General features: G+C 39.2%; 2 protein-coding genes across 2 annotated transcripts in view; one reads left to right on the forward strand and one right to left on the reverse strand.

Moving 5' to 3' along the window:
- LOC117802615 (protein enabled homolog) overlaps positions 1–21147 on the forward strand; it is a 516348-nt gene that overhangs the window by 188717 nt on the left and 306484 nt on the right. The gene's annotated exons all lie outside the window — the stretch shown is intronic.
- Positions 18208–18378, reverse strand: LOC100467812 (ATP synthase subunit ATP5MPL, mitochondrial-like). Its single transcript, XM_034662117.1, has one exon. The coding sequence runs from the start codon at positions 18376–18378 to the stop codon at positions 18208–18210; it is 171 nt and encodes a 56-aa protein (XP_034518008.1).

A 21147-nucleotide genomic window follows, 5' to 3' on the forward strand; every position in this document is an offset into this window, starting at 1 on the left:
TGTTCAAAGGGTTGATTGTGCAATTTGGAATCCTCGGTAAAAGCCAAAATCAAGGCAAAGCAGAGGAACAAGGATGGGGATACTTGGTTGACCATGATAAATTTACTCAGTACATCTAGACAGTTTGGGATTCCATTTGAAGTCATTTGAAGAAGTCACGTCTTGACACTGTGAGCTGCTTTTGTTAATATTTGATTCTGCTGGTTGTGTAAAGTTTGCTATATGCCGAAAGGAAGCCACGGGCTTCTCCTTTGCCAGCTGCCTCACTGAGTCTTTGTAGGAACAAAAATAAGCACTGGGCACTGACCTCTCCATGTATCATGTACCACATAGGGGCAGAGATGGAAAGAATGTGGGCGTTAGACTTACAGAATCAGATTCTGATTATGTCACTTTCTTACAATGTGACCCTGAAATATTTGTTTATGCATTTTGAGCTTATTTCCCCTTTCAGCCAAATGAAGATTAACATCTAGCCTAATTCTTATGAGGATTAGAGCTAATATACTACATGACCATCATATTGACAAATGTCAACTGTAGGTCAATATGGATGAAGAGATAAGACACAATGAAAAACTGAGATAAACAAAGAGGGGTGACTTTTTTAGAGGATACAGAACTAAGTCAGCCAGTCAGTCAAAGGAATTGGATTTGGAATGGGTCAGTCAAAGGTACAGAGATCATTTAGGAGGCTGTCACAGTAAATTTGGTAAAAGATGATGTTGGCCTGGAGTAGGATTGAAGAGAAGTGGAAGGATGTGAGAGAGTCTTAGATTTGATGGTTGACAGGTAGTAGTGAGATGGGGAGGAGTCATCCATGTGATCCAGGACTCTGAATATCCCTAGTAGATAGATGGTGGAGCCATTCACTGTGGCAGGTAGTATAGGAGAAGGGTTAGGAGGGGGCTGCTGGGGATGGAAGGTGAGGGATGTGGAACGTCCAGTTTGGGGATAGTGAATTCGAATGTGGATGCAGGCTTAGAAGGCACAACTAAAGAGCTTAAGAGTCCTTTCACAAAGTTATGAGTGGGGTAAAGGGAAATCAATAGCAGCTAGTGAAGGACTCTGGCATCAGCAATAATGGAAGGTTATTATCACTATCTGTAGGTCTAAAGATCAAAGAGAAGGATGGGTCTCAGAACTTACTTTACCACTAGGAAAGAGCCATCCAACAACAGGTACGGCCTTAGGTGTTGTGGACTTGTCAGAGCCTGGCAGGGAGGAAACTGGGGGAATAAAGGTCCCAACCTCTCTACTCCCATCCTTGGAGCTCCTGCCAGTGACTAATTAAAGTCATCTAGATTCAAAAGGTTAGGGTTCTAGTTGACGAAGCTCATGGAAAAAGTCTCCTGGAGTCCAGACCAAAGAAAGGTGGAGAGTGAATCTGCAGGGACAAATTAAATCTGAACAGTACAAGGAGCCTCCAAGACGCCCAAGTGGAGATGCCTATGGCCTACGTGGGTCTGGAACTCAGAGAGATGGTTTGGGCTCTAGCTACGGATGCCAGTGGTTTAAAGTGGAAATGCAGTCTATGAAAATGATTGCCATTTCCTAGGAACAGCATGTAAAGTTAGGACAGAGCCCCGAAGATTCCTGTATCCACGGTAGAAACTCTTTGCTGAGTCAGCCTCCATTGCCTCCTTGGAAGAATGACTAGGGAACTTCATAGCACATTGGTCTGTTAATTTGTTTAAAAAGCACTTTTATGTTATAAATCAAACTGTTTGCAAGTCATTGACTTCACAAAATTGGCCAGTCAGTGATTATTTTTAATGTTTTTTGCTGTACAGTTTTCAAGCTTTCCGTCCTTATTATTTCTTTAAATGCCTAATCACCACTCCTGGGACCAACATGCTTCCTGCTAATGATGTGTACTTGCTGAGTCTGTTTTTTGTTTTTGTTTCTTTCATTGTTTTATTATAAGATCCCATCATCTAGTTTCCCACTTCAGACTGGCTGGTAAGCAGGTAGGACATGGTTCTTCAGCTCCTGGAACTTCCTAAGAGAAAATGGAGGTGGAAAACACAGATTTGGGAGAACTAAAACATTATGCAAAATGAATATTTTATAAAAGAGAGTGCAAAAACAGAGAAAGAATGAGAAGAAATGAGAGATAAGAGCAGTTCTAAAAGCTTGCTGCCAACTTGAACAGGAGGCTGAGATCTCAGTGGGAATGTGTAGAGGCAGGGAATCTGCAAAAGAGAAATGGCCTTTGGAGGTGAGGTCGAAGGGGCTTACCGTGCAAATAGCAGAGCCTTTGGATGTATGTTGGTGGCAGGGAGGGGGGCTAGTGTTACTGCTACGTTTGAATTGTAGGTCAGGAAACTACAATGAAAGCAAAGTGTAGTCTACCGAGGTATAGCTAACAATACCTAAGTGAAGAATTCAGGGTCTACGTTAGGGTTTTCAGTGAGGGTTTTCAGTGAGGCTCTCGTGACCGAAAGGAAACTGGAAATCAGAGCGTGAGCAGAAGGCTAGTTAGTTAAGCTTGTTGGAATCAAATGGTGGAAATTAGAGAGTGAGACTGCTGCCTGATGCTCACACAGGTGCCTGGGCACCGGTCCATGATGGGCACACTGGGTAAGTTTCCATTCTTTCCCTGCACTGTTGAGGGCACAGTCTGGCAGTATACCAGAACTTCCCATTAGCAAGTGTAAATAATCTGCTGTCTTCATACCATCAATTGTAAAACAGAGTCATTAGTGTGGTAATAAAGGTAAGTGGAGTGCTATGGGACTATCAGGATAGCTACTACCTAAGCCTGTTGGAAACTTAAAATATGAGGATTTAGTTTGGCCTGAGGGGAAAGGTTACAGGTGGAAGGGATGGCATATGGAAGAACAGAGTTGAATGTGTGGATATTGGTGAGGAAAATCAGTCTTCATGATCCACAGAATTTTATGTCATTTACTCTAGAAGTTAAAAATCTCAAAAATCCCCAATAAACATTTACTGTAGTTCTTCAATCATTTAGAAATTAAATACCTCAACCTTTTTCAAATATATGTTATAAGCATCCCTCTCAGCTTTCTTGGATTCACTAACTTACGTCCATATCATTAAGGGCTACAGTAAGGGCAATTATAGGGAACTACCCGAAAGCTCACAGGAGAAGCATAGAGTACAGCCTTGAGTTGATGGAGGTTTACCAGGAAAGTGACACCTAAGGTGTATCTGAAAGGTAAGAGGTAGCCAGGTGAAGAGGGTGGAGGAGAGATAGGGAAGAGTTTTCCAATTAGGGACTGAGGTAGATATTAAGCATGGCCTTGATTTACCTCTCTTTGGATGAATTAGGCTCCATTGCCAACTTACTTTTCAGTGTCCACCCCCCGCCCCCGGCTCAACCCTATGACTTGCTTTGGCCAATCATACTTTACTAGACACTATGCAAGCAGAGGCTTAAATAAGCAATTTTGCATTTGTACTTGCCCTCTTGCACTCTGCCGTCATCACAAGACCGTGCCTAGGTGAGGATGCTAGTTGCTCCAGTCATCCAGCTGAGCCACCCTAGATCAGCCAATATCCAGGCAATCCTTAGACATGTGACTTGAGTCCCACCTAGTCAGCAGAGCCACCTACATAAGACGCATGAGCAGTAAACGCGTATTGTTGCATGCCCAGAAGTTTTGCAGTTGTTACACAGCATTGTTGTGGTGACGGATGACTGATAGAAAAGGCCCAGGGGCCAGTGAATGAATAGGGTGCTTAATCACTGAAAAGAATTCAGTGAATCCCTGAAAAGAAACAGTAACCACTCCCATTGGTTATCTTAATATACTGTCTCTCAACTGCTGTGAAACAGTTTAAAAACAGTTCCCATTGTATGATCAATACCAACAGAAGGACTGTGAAGAGTCTTGAGGCAAATTCTGATGTGGGTCCTATTGACCTTTGTCAAGGAAATTGAAGCCGGCTGAGCAGAGTCTTACAGCTGAAGAGCTAGAGGTAGTGATGGAGGAAGAGTTGAATGGATTCCTTATTTAGTATCTCTGAGCAAAGATTTATAAACAATCAATAGTCCCCTCTTTTGTTGTTTCTCCAAAATTAGAATACAACTTGATGTTGCCGGGACTATCAGATAGGCCATTTAAACATGGAATCTATCAAGTGACTAAGGCTCATGAAAAATAAGGCAATTAATGCCCTGCTTCTGTGTTAACACTTTATGACCTAAGTAGTGAACCTGCAACTCTAGTCCATTGGTTCTCAGACTCTGGTGTGCATCAGAAACGCTGGAAAGCCTCGTTAAGAAACTCTGCTGATTTAGGAGGTCTGGGGAGGGCCCAAGAATTTGCAATTCTAAGTTCCCCCGTAATGATTATCCTGCCTGGAGGCTGTACTTTGAGAGCCACTACTTCCATGACTGTGATGGCGAATTTTATTTGTCAGCTTAACTAGGCCATGGTGCTCGGTTTGGTCAAACATTGCTCTAGGTAGATGTTGCCATGAAGTTATTTTTCAGATGTGATTAACACTTAATCAGTAGACTTGGAGTAAAGCAGATTATCCTCCATAATGTGGGTGGGTTCATCCAATCAGTTGGAGTCCTTGAGAACAGACTAAGGTTTCTAGAAGAAGAGGAATAATTCTCCCTCGAGACTATAACCAGCCTGTTGGCTTACAGTTTGGACTTAAAGATGCAACCTCAACTAACTCTCTCTCTCTCTCTCTCTCTATATATATATATATATATATTTGTAAATATATATAATTTATAAAACATGTAGATAAATATGTATGATTTATTATATATAATTTATTATATATATATATATATATATCCCCCCCTGAGAACACTGATTAATACAGTGACATTACAACATGTTCCTTAAAAAAATTAAAACCAGAACATGTTTTTCTCTACTTTTTCACCATTTGGAAGCCTCCTCAGGCAGAAGAAGACTCATTTCAGATAACCCATGTTGGAGGAAACTTTCCTGACTCCCTCTGTAGTCAGTTTTCTTGTTCTGCAGGCTGCACGCATTACGTTTGCATTATAAACTGTTCACCACAGATGGTATTCTAGAGGGCTGGGCATCATTTTAACCTCATCTGCATTATGAAATTATTACTGAGTCCTGGTTCATAGTTAACATTTAATAAATATTTGGAATGAATATATGAGTGAATTAATGATTCCTGTTCTTACCGAAATTTATTAATGCACCAAAGGCTATAAAAATAAAGAACTACCAATTAGCCCTAAGATATAGGATAAATAAAAGCATATTTTTTCACTTTACCAGGCTCACCAAAAACCTGTGAGGACAATAGCCACCAGATAAATAAACAAGCTGTTATGGTGATAACTGAGGTAGTCTCTTGATTTGTTCATGGGAATTAGTCATGTAACTGTAGGCTCATTCATCCTTTCAGCAGGCATTTCCTGAGTGCCTGCTATGTACCTGGCACTGTGTCAGATGATGAATCTATTACTTATCACTCATTATGGCGCTTTTTTTTTCAATGTTCTTAAGAAATTTTAACAAGCAATATTAAGACAATATATTTTCACACATCTAGAAAATTAGACATGTTTTTCTTACATTTTAGAAATTAAACGGAAATTAAGCAAATGGCACTAGAATTAGAAAGAATGAGCAATTCATTAGGCAATAAGAATATTAACTAGGAATTGGGAATCTCTTTCCTATTTTAATATGCACTTGAGCTTAATTGGCTAAGTTTTGAATATGGGGTGATGAGTTGAGTTGTTAATACAAATCACACACCTTTTATATACTTAATAAAATCCAAGAGTCTGGGATGCATTTGCGTTGCAGACAATTTATCTGCAGGAGTCAGTGAGTTGAGTAATAGAAAGGGATAATAGGAAATCAGTGGCTGAGAAACCTATAAAGTAAATTAACGTGTGCCTTACTTTATTAATTTATAACAATAATGTAATGGATAAATCAATGAGGAGTGCTTTGAGAGAAATGGATGGAGGGAAGAGTTCCTCCTTTTTGCAATTTGTTGAAATCGTTTCCTGTGCAGAGGAAATATTGGCCAGATGTAAAGAAATGTCTTGCTTGTGGCATGGAGAAGAATCCTGTTGTGTAGCAGAATGTGTGGGTGCTCTGCTCTATCCCTTGGGTCTTATGAGTTCAGAGAGCTCCTTTTGTCTTCCAGATGCTAATATTTGCTTTTCTTTGTCTGGAGACTTTTTTCCAAAGCCTCCACTGTAAGATGCCAGCAATGCTTGGAAAATAACCTATTCTCTGCTTTTCAGCAGCCCTCAACCAATGATTGATAGCAGTTGGTGTATAAATACCCCAGCTCCCTAGTTCCTTGGGTGTTGTAATTCCTAGGTATTATTTTACACAGTTCCCCAGAGTTTCCATTCAGTATTCTTTCCATTTATCTACAAGGGAAGCTGGCTTGATGAACTGTCCTTTCTTCACTTGTCATTTCCCCACTTACTTAGTAATGCTTCCTGTGTCTCCCAAATAAATGCTTGCGCTTGAATCCCTGCTTAGGATTAGATTCTGGGAAAACCCAAATTAAAGTAGGAACAAAGAATGTCAGCTCTTTGTGCCTGTTATTCATTGTGAAACCTGGGCAGTGGCCTGATTTTTCAGGTTCTGTAGTTCTGACTTGAAAGCACTGGTTCCAGAATCACTTTCGCTGGCATCTGTGGCGTTGGAGTTTTGAGCAGCTTGTTTGGGTAGGACTCTGCTTACAGAGGAGCATTTGGAACAGAGGAGGTCTTTTAAGGGCTTCCTTGTGTCCCCTCTCCTTATCAGTTATGTCCTGTACCCGTCTCATCACACACACTTGCAGAAGACAAATTGGTGCTACTCAGACTGAGCTTTGTTCATTTTCCGCTGCCAGTCCTCAATGAAGACAGAAAACATTTGTCTGAGTAACTTTAAAGTGAGCATTTTCCTCCTTTTACTCTGGACATAGCCAGCTTAATTAGCACTCAGTGCAAGCTACCTATTGCCTGTTGGGTATGCTTTGTCTCTGTTCCATTTAGGGAGAAAATATCCCTTTTCAAAACTCTGTGTGTCTCTGTGGGGGGAAGTTGTGCAGTATGAATCTCTCTCTTAACCATCATCTTCCACCTTCCCTTCTGTAAATAGTCTCCTTGCTGGTCTGCTTCTTCTCTTAAACTGCAAGAATCTGTTTTCCAATGAGCAGCCAGTATGGTTAGTGAAGATAGAGATTCATGACCTTTCTCCATAAAACCCTCCGATGGCTTTCTTATGCTATTCCTGTAAACTCTGAGCTGTCCTGGCATATTACAAGGTCTCCCTCCCTCACACCCTTCAGGTCTTTGCTCAGATGTCACCTTCTCAGGGAGGCCTCTCCGACCACTCTTTTTGAATTTGCAAGTCCATCCCTCATGCTCCCTATGTTTCTTCTCTGCTAGATTTTTTTAGCTTGTATTGCTATGTGATTTACTGCGTGTTTGCTTATTTTGTTTGTTGGTCCTCTTACTTCACTAGAACAGTGCTTCTTTTCCTTAGCAAAATGCATTTGAGATTCATCTGTGTTGTGTGTATCAGTGGTTCATTCCTTTTTAATGGTGAGTAGAATTCCACTATGTGTATGCACCTAAATTTGTTTATCCATTCATCATTTAAAGGACTTCTAGATTTTTTCTAGGTTTTGGCAATTACGAATAAATCTTCTATAAATATCTATGCACAGGTTTTTGTGTGAATGTTTCCCTTTCTCTTGGGTAAATACCTAGGAGTGGGATTCCTAGGGCATATGGTAAGTATATGTTTAATTTCATTAGAATCAGTCAAACTGTTTTCCAAAGTGGTTGCGCCATTTTGCACTCTCTCCAGCAATGGACGGAAGTTCCAGTTGTCTGAAATCTTTGCTAACATCTGCTATTGTAGGTTTAAAAGCATAGGGAGCACTTTAAGAGAGTACCTGAAACCCATCACTCTACTTAATCAGAATTTCCAGGTGGGGCCCAAGTGCAGGTTTTTTTTTTTTTTCAGTAAAATCTATAATAAAAACAAAACTGTTAGTATTAATATAGTTTACCTTTTGGAATAGTTTAGGTTAACAGAAAAATTGTGAAAGTATAGACAGTTCACACATATCCCTTCTCTTCCTACATAGTGTTACCTATTGTTAACATCCTAGATGAGTGGGGTACCTTAGTTATAATTGGTGAACCGATAATGATACATTATTAATTAAGGTTCATAGTTTATATTAGGATTCACTCTGTGTTGTACAGTTCTGCTGGGTTTTGACAAAGCAAATGTTATGTATCTACCATCACAGTGCCATACAGAACAGTTTATCTCCCTAAAAATCCCTTCTGCCACACCTATTCATCCTTCTCCTCAACCCACCCTGAACCCCTGGCAACCACTGATCTTTTTTATTGTCTCTAGGTTTGTCTTTTTCTGAATGTCATATAGTTGGAATTTTATAGTATGTAGCCTTACTGGCTTCTGTCACTTTTTAATATGTATTTAAGGCTCCTCAGGTCCTTTTAAAAAGCTTCTCGGGAAATCGTAATGTGCAGCCAGGTATGAGAGGCACCAAATTAAAAGATATGCTCCCAAAAGATATTTCTTTTTTTTTTTTTTAAGTTTTTTTTTTTTTTTAATTTTTTTTATTTGACAGNCAGGTGCCCTCCAAAAGATATTTCTTTTCTTTGACTATGTTTTCTTGATTTGTATATCCCTAGAGCCTAGAACATTGCCTGGCATAGAACAGGCTCTCACTAAATATCAAATGGTAGATGAATGAATGATTGAATGAATGAATGAATGAATGAGTGAGTGAAAGTCAAACCAGGTCCACAAAGACCTGAATACTCCTCTTGAGTGGTTTCCCATCAAAGGACTCACTAAATTGATCATTTTGATTTGCCTGGAGTTTGCCACTCCCTATTTTGCTGTTCCCATATTTGGTTAGTCCTCAAAATACAACACAGCTTGACCTTCCCTATATAACATTTGGAAATATTTTCTTTCACTCCACAGAGTTTCCACACCTAACTCAAATTGGATGTCTTGCAAAACACCTCCCCAGGTACCTCAAACCCTTCTCTAGAGTCTTAACATAATTAGTGCTTTTAGATTCACTGGACACTGTTAAGTGCTATTTGTTCTTTCTGTTTGGCTGCTGTCCTGATATCCTATTCAAAATTGATTGTGTTGTTTCCCTGTATTTCTACCTGGTCCACCAGCCAGACTCTAAGCACCTGAAGGGCAGGGGTTAGACTGTTATTCACTTTATTTGCTTTAATGCTCCCTAGCACCTAGCCTTATACCAAGCTTGGGAAATAGTTGCTAATTTGCTTGTTTTTCTAGTTCAGGAAATGATGCTCTGCGAGGATGGGGAATGATGTTATGGCAACAGTGTGGGTCCCAGCAACCAAACTGGGGCATCAGTCATTGAACCTCTCTGCGCCTCAGTTTCCTCATTTATGTAATTAATGTTTATGCTAAAGTTTCTAATTTCTTCTCTATTTGTACCATTCTGTGTTTTGATGATCATAGCAACAATAGAGGAATTGGGCAAATGGCATAATTAACCTAAATAGAGTTTCTGCTGAGTTTATACATCAGTCTTTGAGAACAACAAACAGGAATAAAACTGTTAGCTTGAGATAAGTTCTAATTTTCATGGAAAATTTTCATGAGTTACTTTCCTTTCCCCTGTGCCCTGTGCCTTACCTGGAATACCTTCTTTCTTTCTACACTTTCCCAGTATTCAAAGGTACATTGAAGTTCCACCTCACAGAACCTTTCACGGTTTGTAACTTTATTTGCTTTTCACTTGTTCTTGTATTTTTCCCCTTCTGTCTACTAGCTTCATAAGACAGGAACTGCACAGATCATTATTGTGTCAATGCCTGATATATGATAGGCCCTCAATAAACATCAGTTAAATGAATTAATGATGTTACTAGATGTGCTCTAAAAAAAAGGATTTTATCAGCACGTAAGTTCTGGAAACACTGCACGCTGGAAACGGCGCCTACTTGGGCGGTCACAATCCTGTATACAACGAACCTGTTTAATTTTGTTGCCCCAAGGTTTGCCACATTTATTTCATTATGGACCTCCCCTCCTTTTTATTTTGATTGAATCATCTATTTACTCAATAATCACACCCACATTAATAAAAATAGTACCTAACTGGTATTAAACAACTCCCATGTGTCCAGAACTATTTCAAGCATTTTATATGTAAGATCTTTAGAACAGTCCTGGCTTTACTATTTTTATTAGAGAATTTCAGATGAGGAAACAGAAGCATGGAGAGTTAAAGCGATTTCCTAAGTCACACAGTTCCTTGAGAAACCAATAATCAGATAGCTCGGTATAAAAAATGCTGGTCTAATGGCATTCACAGGCTCTGGTGCAAGAGTGGTCCGCATGTGAGTCGAGAATGGTGTGGATTCTGGAATGGATTGCTGCTTTCTAAATGTGGGTCTCGAGGACTTCAGGGGAAGATGGTGGAGAGGAGGACCCTAACCTCACCTCATTCCATGGATATAACTAGAAAACACCCAGATCAGTGTAAATAACCCAGAAAACAACACTAAGACTGGCAGAAAAAACTCTGCTCAGCTAGATAAAGAGACGAGGCCACACTGAAGAGGGCAGGAAGAGCAGAGATGCAGTTGGGAGCAAAATGGATTGTGGTCTTCTGTGGAATGGAGGGATGCCCAGGGAGAAGAGAGAAAACAGACCCTCACACCAGGGATCCCAGAGGGGGAAGATGAATCCCCATAACATTTGGCTTTGAAAACCAGAGGGGCTGGTTAAAAACTAGAATTTAAAAATCAGTGGGCTTGGCTGTGGAAGAGACAGAAGGGCAAGAGGAAATTGAGTCCTTGCCCTTTAAGAGACAGCACAACAAAGAGCCCCATACAGATAAAGCATGGAAGTGGCAGTTTTAAAACACCTGGGGTGTACAAGAAGGAGAGTAGTTTACTTGTTTCAGAAGTATGTCCCAGATGGATAGAGATGTTGGGAGACTCCCCTAGGAATAAAAGAGCTGGCAAGTGCCATATCTCTCTCCGATCCCCAACATACACAGGTGGCTACCTGCAGGAAACAGCACAGCTCCAAGACTCACTACCTAACTTGCTAACACTGCTGCTCCCGCCCCCCATGCACATTGCGGATCCTCTCCCTCCAAAATGCTTTTGGCCCAAACACATCCAGACTGGTGGCTCAGGCCTGCCAGAGTGCAAGCAGCTCCAGCAGAGGACAGCACCACTCCTAAGTGACTCCTGCCCTGGAGGGAGAGGAAGATAACCAAACATACAAGTCACACCATGGCCCCAGCAGTGGGCTGGAGGCAGACATCTGGTCTGACTGCAGGCCTTACCTAATAATGAAAGCCTCTCAGGGAAAACATCCTGCAGTTTGGTGCTACTACATTGCTGGAAAATACCTGGTCTGACTCAACTCCAGCCCACGGTGGCCACAGATTGGCCCACTAACACCACAGGGAACAAACACTGCTCACAACAGGCAAAGAGAACCACTGCAGACAACTGGACTAAAGGAAAAAGTGGCTCACCAAAAACAGCAGGGCACACACAACACTCCTAGGAGACGTGCCTGAAATGCCAGGTTCTGGTGAACAGGCGATGCTGCACTGCAGAACAGTAGAGGAGCTCTTCTTCATAAGGCCACTACTTTCAAGAGCAGGAGACATAGCTGACTTTCCTGACACATAGAAGTAGACACAGAGAGTTACACAAAATGGAGAGACAGAGGAATATGTCCCAAATGAAAGAACAAGACAGAAATCACAGCAAGAGCTCTAAATGGATAGAGAAAGTAATAAGCCTGATACAGAATGTAAAGTAGTGGTCACTGGGGCACCTGGGTGGCTCAATTGGTTGAGTGTCTACCTTTGGCTTGGGTCATGGTCCCAGGGTCCTGGGGTTGAGCCCTGCATCAGGCTCCCTGCTCAGCAGGAAGCCTGCTTCTCCCTCTCCCTCTGCCACTGCCCACTGCTTGTGTGCATACTCTCTATCTCTCTTTCACATAAATGGATAAAATCTTTAAAAAAAATAAAGTAGTGGTCATAAAGATACTAACTAGATTCAAGAAAAGAGTGGAGGACATCAGGGAGACCTTTACAAAAGAGATAAAAAAGAACCAATCACAGATGAAGAACACAATAAATGAAATTTAAAATACACTAGGTGGAATAAATAGGCTAGAGGAAGTAGGAGGAATGAATCTGACCTGGAAGACAGAGTAATAGAAAATAATCATCAAACTAAGCAGGTGAGAGAAACAAAAAATTATGCATAATGAGAATAGACTTAGGGAACACAGTGACACCATCAAGCATTATAGAGATCCCGGGAGAAGAGAAAGAAATGGGGGTACAAAATTTATTTGAAGAAATAATAGCTGAAAGCTTCCCAAATCTGGTGAAGGAAACAAATCCCGGAGGCACAGAGATCTCCTAACAAAATCTATCCAAGAAGGTCCACTCCAAGATACAGAGTAATTAAAATGGCAAAAAGTAGTAATAAAGAGGGAATTTTAAAAGCAGAAAGAGAATAGAAAGCAACTGTATACAAGGGAAACCCCATAAGTCTATCAGCTGATTTTTCAGCAGAAACTTTGCAGGCAAGAAGGGAGCAGCATGATATATTCAAAGTGCCGAAAGGAAAAAAAATCTGCAGCCAAGAATACTCTATCTTGCAAGGCTATCATTCAGAATAGAAGGAGAGATAAAGAGTTTCCCAGACACACAAAAGTTCAAGGAATTCATTACCACTAAACCAGCCCTATAAGGAATGTTAAAAGTGACTCTTTAAGTGGAAAGGAAAGGCCATAAGTAAGAGTAAGAAAAGTGGAAGCACAAAACCTGTGAAAATAAGTATATCTGTGAAAATAAGTATATCTGTAAAAATTCAGCAAATGAACCCCCCCACCCCTACAAAAAAAAAAAAAGGTTCAAACTTAAGTGACCACCAATTTAATATGGACTGCTATATGCAGAAGACATTACATACAAATTGAATGGTAACCACAAATCAAAAACCAGTAGTACCTATGCAAAAAATAAAAAGAAAGGAATCTAAGTATGTCACTAAAGAAAGCTATATAATCATGCAAGAAGAGAGCAAGGGAAGAAAGGAACAGAAAAGAACTGCAAAAACATCCACAAAATAAGTAACAAGAAAGCAATAAAATCATACCTATCAATAATTACTTTGAATGTAAGTGGACTAAAGGCTCCAGTCAGAAGACATAGGGTAATGGAATGGATAAAAAAGCAAGACCCATCTATATGCTGCCTACAAGAGACTCATTTCAGACCTAAAGACACATGCAGATTGAACGCGACTATTTGGGAAAGCATTTATCATGCAAATGGAAGTGAAAAGAAAGCCCGGGTAGCAATACTTGTATCAGACAAAATAGACTTTAAAGGAAAGACTTTAATAAGAGACAGAGACAGACACTATATAATCATCAAGGGAACAATCCTACAGGAAGATATAACAATTGTAAATATGTATGCACCCACTATGGGAGCACCCAAATACATAAAGCAGTTAATAACAGACATGAACAAAGTAATCAATAGTAATACAATAGTAATAGGGGACTTAGATACCCCGGTTATATCGATAGACAGATTATTCAAACAGAAAATCAATGACAACAGTCTCTTTGACACACAGGGCTAGAATGATTTAACAGATATATTCAGAACATTCCATCCTAAAACAGCAGAATACACATTCTTTTCAGGTGCATACAGAACATTCTCCAGAATAGATCACATATTAGGGCACAAAACAAGCCTCAACAAAATTTAAAAAGATGAAGTCATACGATGCATCTTCTCTGACCACAATGCTATGAGACTGTAAATCAAGCACAAGAAACAATCTGGAAAGAATGCAAAAACATGGAGGGTAAATAACATATTACTAAACAATGAATGGATCAACCAAGAAGTCAGAGAAGAAATTAAAACAAAACAAAACAAAACAAAACAAAAAACACATGGAGACAAAAATGAAAACACAGTGGTCCAAAATCTTTGAGATGCAGCAAAAGCTGTTCTAAGGGTAAAGATTATAGTGATAAAGGCCTATCTCAAGAAGCAGGAAAAATCTCAAATAAACAACCTAACTTTATACCTCAAGGAGTTAGAAACAGAACAACAAACAAAACTCTAAACCAGTGAAAAAAAGGAAATAATAAAGATTAGAGCAGATATAAGTGAAATAGAAATGAAAACAAACAAATAAACCCCAAACCCAAACAAACCCAAAACCCAAAACCAAAACTAAATCAAAACAAAGCAAAACACAATAGAACAAGTCAATGAAACCGGGAGCTGGTTCTTTGAAAAGAACAATAAAATTGATAAACCTTTAACCAGACTCATCAAAAAAAAAAGAGGGGACTCAAACAAAATCAGAAATGAAAGAGAAATAACAACTGATGCCACAGAAATACAAAGGATTGTAAGAGAATATTATGAAAAATTATATGCCAGCAAATTGGACAAGAAGAATTATATGCCAGCAAATTGGACTAGAAGAAATAGAAAAATTCCTAGAAACATATAACCTCCCAAAACTGAACCAGAAAGAAATAGAAAATTTGAACAGACTGATTACTAGCAAAGAAATTGAATCAGTACTCAAAAATCTTCCAAAAACCAAAAGTCCAGGACCAAATAGCTTCACAGGTGAATTCTACCAAACATTTAAAAGAGAGTAAATACATATTTTTCTCAAACTATTCCAAAAAATATAAGAGGAAGGAAAACTTCCAAATTCATTTTATGAGGCCAGCAGTACCTTATGCTAAAACCAGATAAAGACACTTCCAAAAAAGGGAACTATAGGCCAATACCTCTGATCAACATAGACACAAAAATCTTCAACAAAATAAGAGCAAGCCAAGTCCAATAATACATTAAAAAATTATTTACTACAATCAATTGGGATTTATTTCTGGGATGCAAAGGAAGTTCAACATTTGCAAATCTATCAATGTGATACATCACATCAATAAGAAAAAGGATAAAAACCATATAATCATTTAAATCAATGCAGAAAAAGAAACTGACAAAGTACAACATCCATTCATGATAAAAACCCTCAACAAAGAGATTTAGAGGGAACATACTTCAACATAATAAAGACCATATATGAAAAACCTATAGCTAATATCATATGCAGTGGAGAAAAACAGAGCTTTTCCCCTAAGATCAGGAACAAGACAAGGATATCCCCTTTTAAAACTTTTATTCAACATAGTACTGGAAACACTAGCCATAGCAATTAGGTAAGTGAAAGGGATAAGAAACATCCAAATTGGTAAGGAAGAAGCAAAATTATCACTCTTTGTGGATGACATGATACTATATGTAGAAAACCCTAAATAGCCCATTAAAAACTACTAGAACTGGTAATGAATTCAATAAAGTTGCAGGATACAAAATGAATGTACAAAAAGTCTGTTGCATTTTTATACACTAATAATGAAGCTGCAGAAAGAGAAATTAAGCAAACAATCCCATTTACAATTGCACAAATAATAACATACCTAGGAATAAACTTAACCAAGGAGGTGGAAGACCTATACTCTGAAAATTGTAAGACAGTGATGAAAGAAACTGAAGATGACAGAAACAAATGGAAAGATATCCCATGCTCATGGATTGGGAGAACAAATATTGTTAAAATGTTCATACTACCCAAAGCATTCTACAGATTTAATGTAATCCCTATCAAAATACCAAAAGCATTTTTCATAGAACTAGAGGAAACAATCCTAAAATTTGTGTGGTACCACGAAAGATCACGAAGAGCCAAAGCAATCTGAAAAAGAAAAATAAAACTATAATTATGAAAATTCCAGATTTTGAGTTATACTACAAAGCTGTCTAATCAAAACAGTATGGTTCCAACACAAAACAGACACATAGATCAATAGAACAGGATAGAAATCCCAGAAACAAAACCACAGCTAGATGGTTAATTAATCTTTGACAAAGGCAGTAAAAATATGCAGTGGGGGGCATCTGGGTGGCTCAGTCGGTTAAGGGTCTGCCTTTGGCTTCGGTTATGGACCCAGGGTCCTAGGATCGTGTCCCATGTCAGGCTCCCTGCTCAGCAGGGAGCCCTCTCCCTCTCCGTCTGCCGCTCCCCCTGCTTGTGCGTGCTCTCTCCCTCTCTCTCTCTCTCTGTCAAATAAATAAATAAATAAATAAATAAATAAATAAATAAATAAATAAAATAAAATCTTAAAAAAAAAGAATATGCTGGGAAAAAGAGTCTTTTCAACAAATGGTGCTGGGGAAAATGAATAGCTACATGCAAAAAATCACATTGGACCACTTTCTTACACCATACACAAAAATAAAGTCAAAATGGATTAGAGGTCTAAATGTGAGATCTGAAACCATAAAAATCATAGAAAAGAACACGGGCAATAATTTCTCTGACAAGCCATAACATTTTTTTCTAGATATGTCTTCTGAAGCAAGGGATACAAAATAAAAAATAAACTATTGGGGCTAGATCAAGATAAAAAAACTTCTGCACAGCAAAAGAAACAACAAAACTAAAAGACAGCCTACTGAACAGAAGATATTTGCAAATGACATATCCAATAAAGGGTTAGTATCCAAAATAAATGAATTTATACAATTCAGCACCTCAAAACCAAATAATCCATTTTAAAAATGGGCAGAAGACATGAAGAGATATTTCTCCAAAGAAGACATCCAGATGGCCAACAGACACATGAAAGGATGCTCAGCATCGCTCTTCATCAGGGAAATACAAACCAAAACTACAACGAGGTATCACTTCACACCTGCCAGAATAGCTAAAATTAAAAACACAAGAAACAACAAGTGTTGGTGAAGATGTGGAGATAAAGGAGCCCTTGTGCACTGTTGGTGGATATGTAAACTGGTGCAGTCACTGTGGGAAACAAGATGGAGGCTCCTCAAAAAGTTAAAAATAGAACTACCCCACGATCCAGGGATCACATTGCTGGATATTTACCCAAATAATAAACACTAATTCAAAGGGATACATGCACCCCTATGTGTATAAAAGCATTGTATACAGTAGCCAAATTATGGAAGCAGGCCAAGCTCCCATCGGTAGATGAATGGAAAAAGAAGTGGCATATATACACGATGGAATACTATTCAGTCATAAAAAAACCCACACAATCTTGCCATTTGCAACATGGATGGAGCTAGAGAGTATTATGCTAAGCAAAATAAATCAGTCAGAGAAAGACTAATACCATTTGATTTCACTCATATGTGGAATTTAAGAACCAAAACAAATGAACAAAGTGAAAAATAGTCAAATGAAAAAGCAGACTCTTAACTATGGAGAACAGATGGTTATCCAAGGGGAGGTGGGTGAGAGGATGGGTGAATTAGGTGAAGGAGATTAAGAGTACACCCATCTTGATGAGCAGTGAGTAATATATAGGACTGGTGAATCGCTACATCGTACACCTGAAATTAACATAACACTGTATGTTAACTATACTGGAATTAAAAAAAAATAAATATCAGTCTGTTCTTCATTTACCTTTATCTGTATAATAACAACGATCACACTCACCTGAAAGGGTGTTTGTAGAAATGGAATGAAACAATATATCTAAAAAAGGTAACATTGCCAGTGGCTAGTGATAAATGCTGAGAAATTTTAGTTATTATCAGCAGAGAGTTTTGCACAAAATAGTACTTGCTGAACGTAAATTCCATTTTCTGCCACTCTCCCTTTTCATCTTTGAGTCTTTGGTGGGTTTGTTTACCTTGAAAGTTCTAATAGCAGTGCATTAATTATGTGGGGCACATAACAAACAGCCTTAAAATATTGTAACGCTAGTCAATAAAAGTTTATGTCTCACTCACAAGTCCAAAGTGGGTTTTCTTGATGGGGCAGCAATGTTCCAGGCTGTGACCCAGGTCCTCCACTGCATCCCCTGCCTTGAGCACAAGGACAAGGAAAGAGTAAGCAGACCATCTCAGGAGGGTTTAAAAAATCATTATAAGCACAACACTTTTTTATTGCCAAGTTTGTTAGTTTGGTGCACCTCCCAGGTACCTTTATCTATGCCACAAAGGAAACAACATGTCTACAGGTTTACAGCGATGCTCCGTGTTCCCATCTAACAGAGCTCGCTGAGATGTACAGCCAGACTGATGTTCCATCTGATGTGTACTCAAGAAAAGCGGTTAATGATGACCATGAGCAGGTGCAAAACTCAAAGCTTTCAAAGCTTTTGCTTCCTTGATTTCATAAGTGATGAAGCCGATCAATCCTGTTCCTACCCAACTCTCCTGATACACTTGGGTAGAATAGGGCTTCGTGGGGACCCAAGCACCTTTGACAAGGCTTTCAAACATCTTGGCATAAGATCCCCCGCTCATGCCATGGGGATCTGCCTGGCCAATGACTCAGAATGGTCATTGAGTGGCACATTGCCTAGTTCTTAAAGCACTGACCTTGGATGAAGGCTCAGAAACCCCACTCACTTTCTGGTTCTATTTAGGTAATTAAAAGTCCAGTATCAAAATGTCCAGTCTTTTGTAATTAGCAAAGTTGTGAACGTGATTTGAAGTTAATTAGTTTTCCCATCTTGAACTTGAGCCTGTGGCAGGTGGTTTATAGTGGGAGAGGGTGAATATAGTCATTAAAGCGTCACTATTTCTCATCTCCCCTCCTTCTCACCATTCTGTAGACGTTTTAGGAAAAAAATAAACTTGTATTATGTTCTATATATAGCTTGATGAATTTTCACAAAATAAAACACAATGTAATATGTCATGTAATGCAGATTCTTTGGGTTTTGTCCATTGCGAAATGTTTTATTTCTTTTTTTTTCTCTCTTTTCTCTCAATACTTTAAATATTTCCCTCCGCTCCTTTCTTGCTTGCATGGTATCTGAGAAGAGGTAGGATGCAATTCTTATCTTTATTCCTCTATAGAAAGTGTGTTTTTTTCTCTCTTGCTTCTTTCAGATTTTTTTTTTTTTTTTTTTTTTTTTTNTTTTTTTTTGGTCTTTGATTTTCTGTAGTTTGAAGATGATATTCCTAGGTGTAGATTTTTTGACATCTATTCTCCTTGGTGTTCTCTGAACTTCCTGGAGCTGTGGTTAGGTGTCTGACATTAATTTGGGGGAAATTCTCAGTGATTATTGTTTCACATTTTCTTCTGTTCCTTTCTTCTCCTTTTGGTATTCTCATTATGTGTACGTTACACCTTTTCTAGTTGTCCACAGTCCCTAGGATGCTGTTCTCTATTTTTCATCTTTGTTCTCTTTGCTTTTCAGTTTTTGAGGTTTCTATTGCTGTATTCTCTAGCTCACTGATTCTTTCCTTAGCCATGTCCAGTCTATATAAGCTTATGAAAGTCATTCTTCATTTCTCTTACAGGGGCTTTTTTTTTTTTTTTAATCTTTTTTGTTTATCTCTAACATTTCTTTTTGGTTCTTTATTAGTATTTTTATCTCTTGGCTTACATTGTCCATCTGTTCCTTCATGCTGTCTACTTTATCCATTAAAGCTCTTAGCATATTAATCATAGTTGTTTCAAATACGCAGTCTGATGATTCCAATATCCCTGCCATATCTGGTGCATATCTAGTTTAGCAAGCATCCTGATGGTTGCTTTGGCTTTTCAAACTACATTTTTGCCTTTTGGTATGCCTTTTAATTTTTTCTTGATAATCAGGCACGGGTCCTGGGTAAAAGCAACTCCAGTGAATAGGCCTTTACTGATGTGGCGGTGAGGTGTGGGGGAGGGGAAGCACTCTACCGTGGGGCGATTAGATCTGCCTCTCAGCAGCCCTCTGTGTCTGGACAGTGAACTTCACAAGGGTTTCTCAGGCTTTTTTCTCCCCATTGAGGTGGGACAGGATGACACCAGTGGACTAGAGTTGGGTCTTTTCTTTCCCCCAGGCAAGTGAGGCTCTGCTAATATGCCAGCAGGTTAGGTTCTAGTTAACTAGTTCTCGCTGAGGACAGGCCTTATTAAGAAGCACAGAGCTCTCCAGCTTATTTCAGGGTTCCTTATGCTCTTGGCCTGCAGAAAGCCTGAGGGGATTGATTTGTTTTCAGATATTTACTGTGGGAATCTGGTTGAGCTCCTAGAGGTAAATCTCACCATGTTGTAGGTCTTCCCTCTCTGCCCGAGTCCCCCTGGAGTTTCTCACTCTACAGTTGTCCACGCTGAGTCTCCAGGAATTAATGCATCAATGGCAGTTCAAATTTTCTGACCCCAGCACTGGCTCCTGTGACAAATTTCTTCCTGAGTTTCTGCTCTGGCAAACTGTGATGATCTGTGTTCATTCACCTCCCCAGTGGTGGGGGCCGCAGTTTGTCTTTTGTCTTTCCTTCTCTTATGGATCCATGGAAAGTTGTCGGGACAGAGTGGTGACTTCCAAGCCCCTTAAACCTTCCTCACCTTCATTATTGATGTGTATCTTCACTTGGTATAGAATTCTAAGTTGTATTAATTTCAGTGATGATATTTTTTTTAAGTTCTAGAATTTCCCCCTTAATTTTTCACAGATTTGAGTTGTCTGGTGAAATTCTCATCTTGATTCCATTTTCTTGAACCTACTAATCACAGTGATTTTAAAGTCTGTGTCTGGTAGCTCACGTATCTGGACCACGCATAGGTCTGTTTCTTCATTCTTTTTCTTTTGTGTCTCTTTATATGCTTGGTAATTCTGAACTGAATGCCACACATTTTGTTACCAAATATTAGAGTCAGTGGATGCTGTTATGAACGATTTTGTTTATTTTCTGGCCAAATGATTAGAGCTGATTTGAAGCTCAGTTTCCAGTCCTTGTAAGATCTGGTCCTTTTCTGCTTTGTTCTAACGACAGAGCGTGATCCTGCTGAGACTCTGCACTGAAGTGCACCTTAAACTTCTGATTTTATCCCCCAACGTGATGTAGTGCCAGAAGGTCTGCTTAGCTTCTCAGTTTCCCAGCAGCCGCGTTGTGCTCTGTCTCTCTGAATGTGGCCACTTTGTCATACACACTGATAAATGACGAGATTGATAAAAGTAGTACAGAAAGTCATGCTCGCCTCGGTGACTTGTTTCTGGTTGACAGCATCATGGTCTCTTTAAAATTCCATCTCCCTTAATAACTGCCATGCATTCT

Source organism: Ailuropoda melanoleuca, chromosome 6 (assembly GCF_002007445.2).
Source record: "Ailuropoda melanoleuca isolate Jingjing chromosome 6, ASM200744v2, whole genome shotgun sequence".
NCBI lineage: Eukaryota > Metazoa > Chordata > Mammalia > Carnivora > Ursidae > Ailuropoda > Ailuropoda melanoleuca.

Coding starts and splice junctions, on each gene's coding strand:
- LOC100467812 (XM_034662117.1), bottom strand. CDS start 18,378: ATGTTTGAAAGCCTTGTCAAAGGTGCTTGGGTCCCCACGAAGCCCTAT.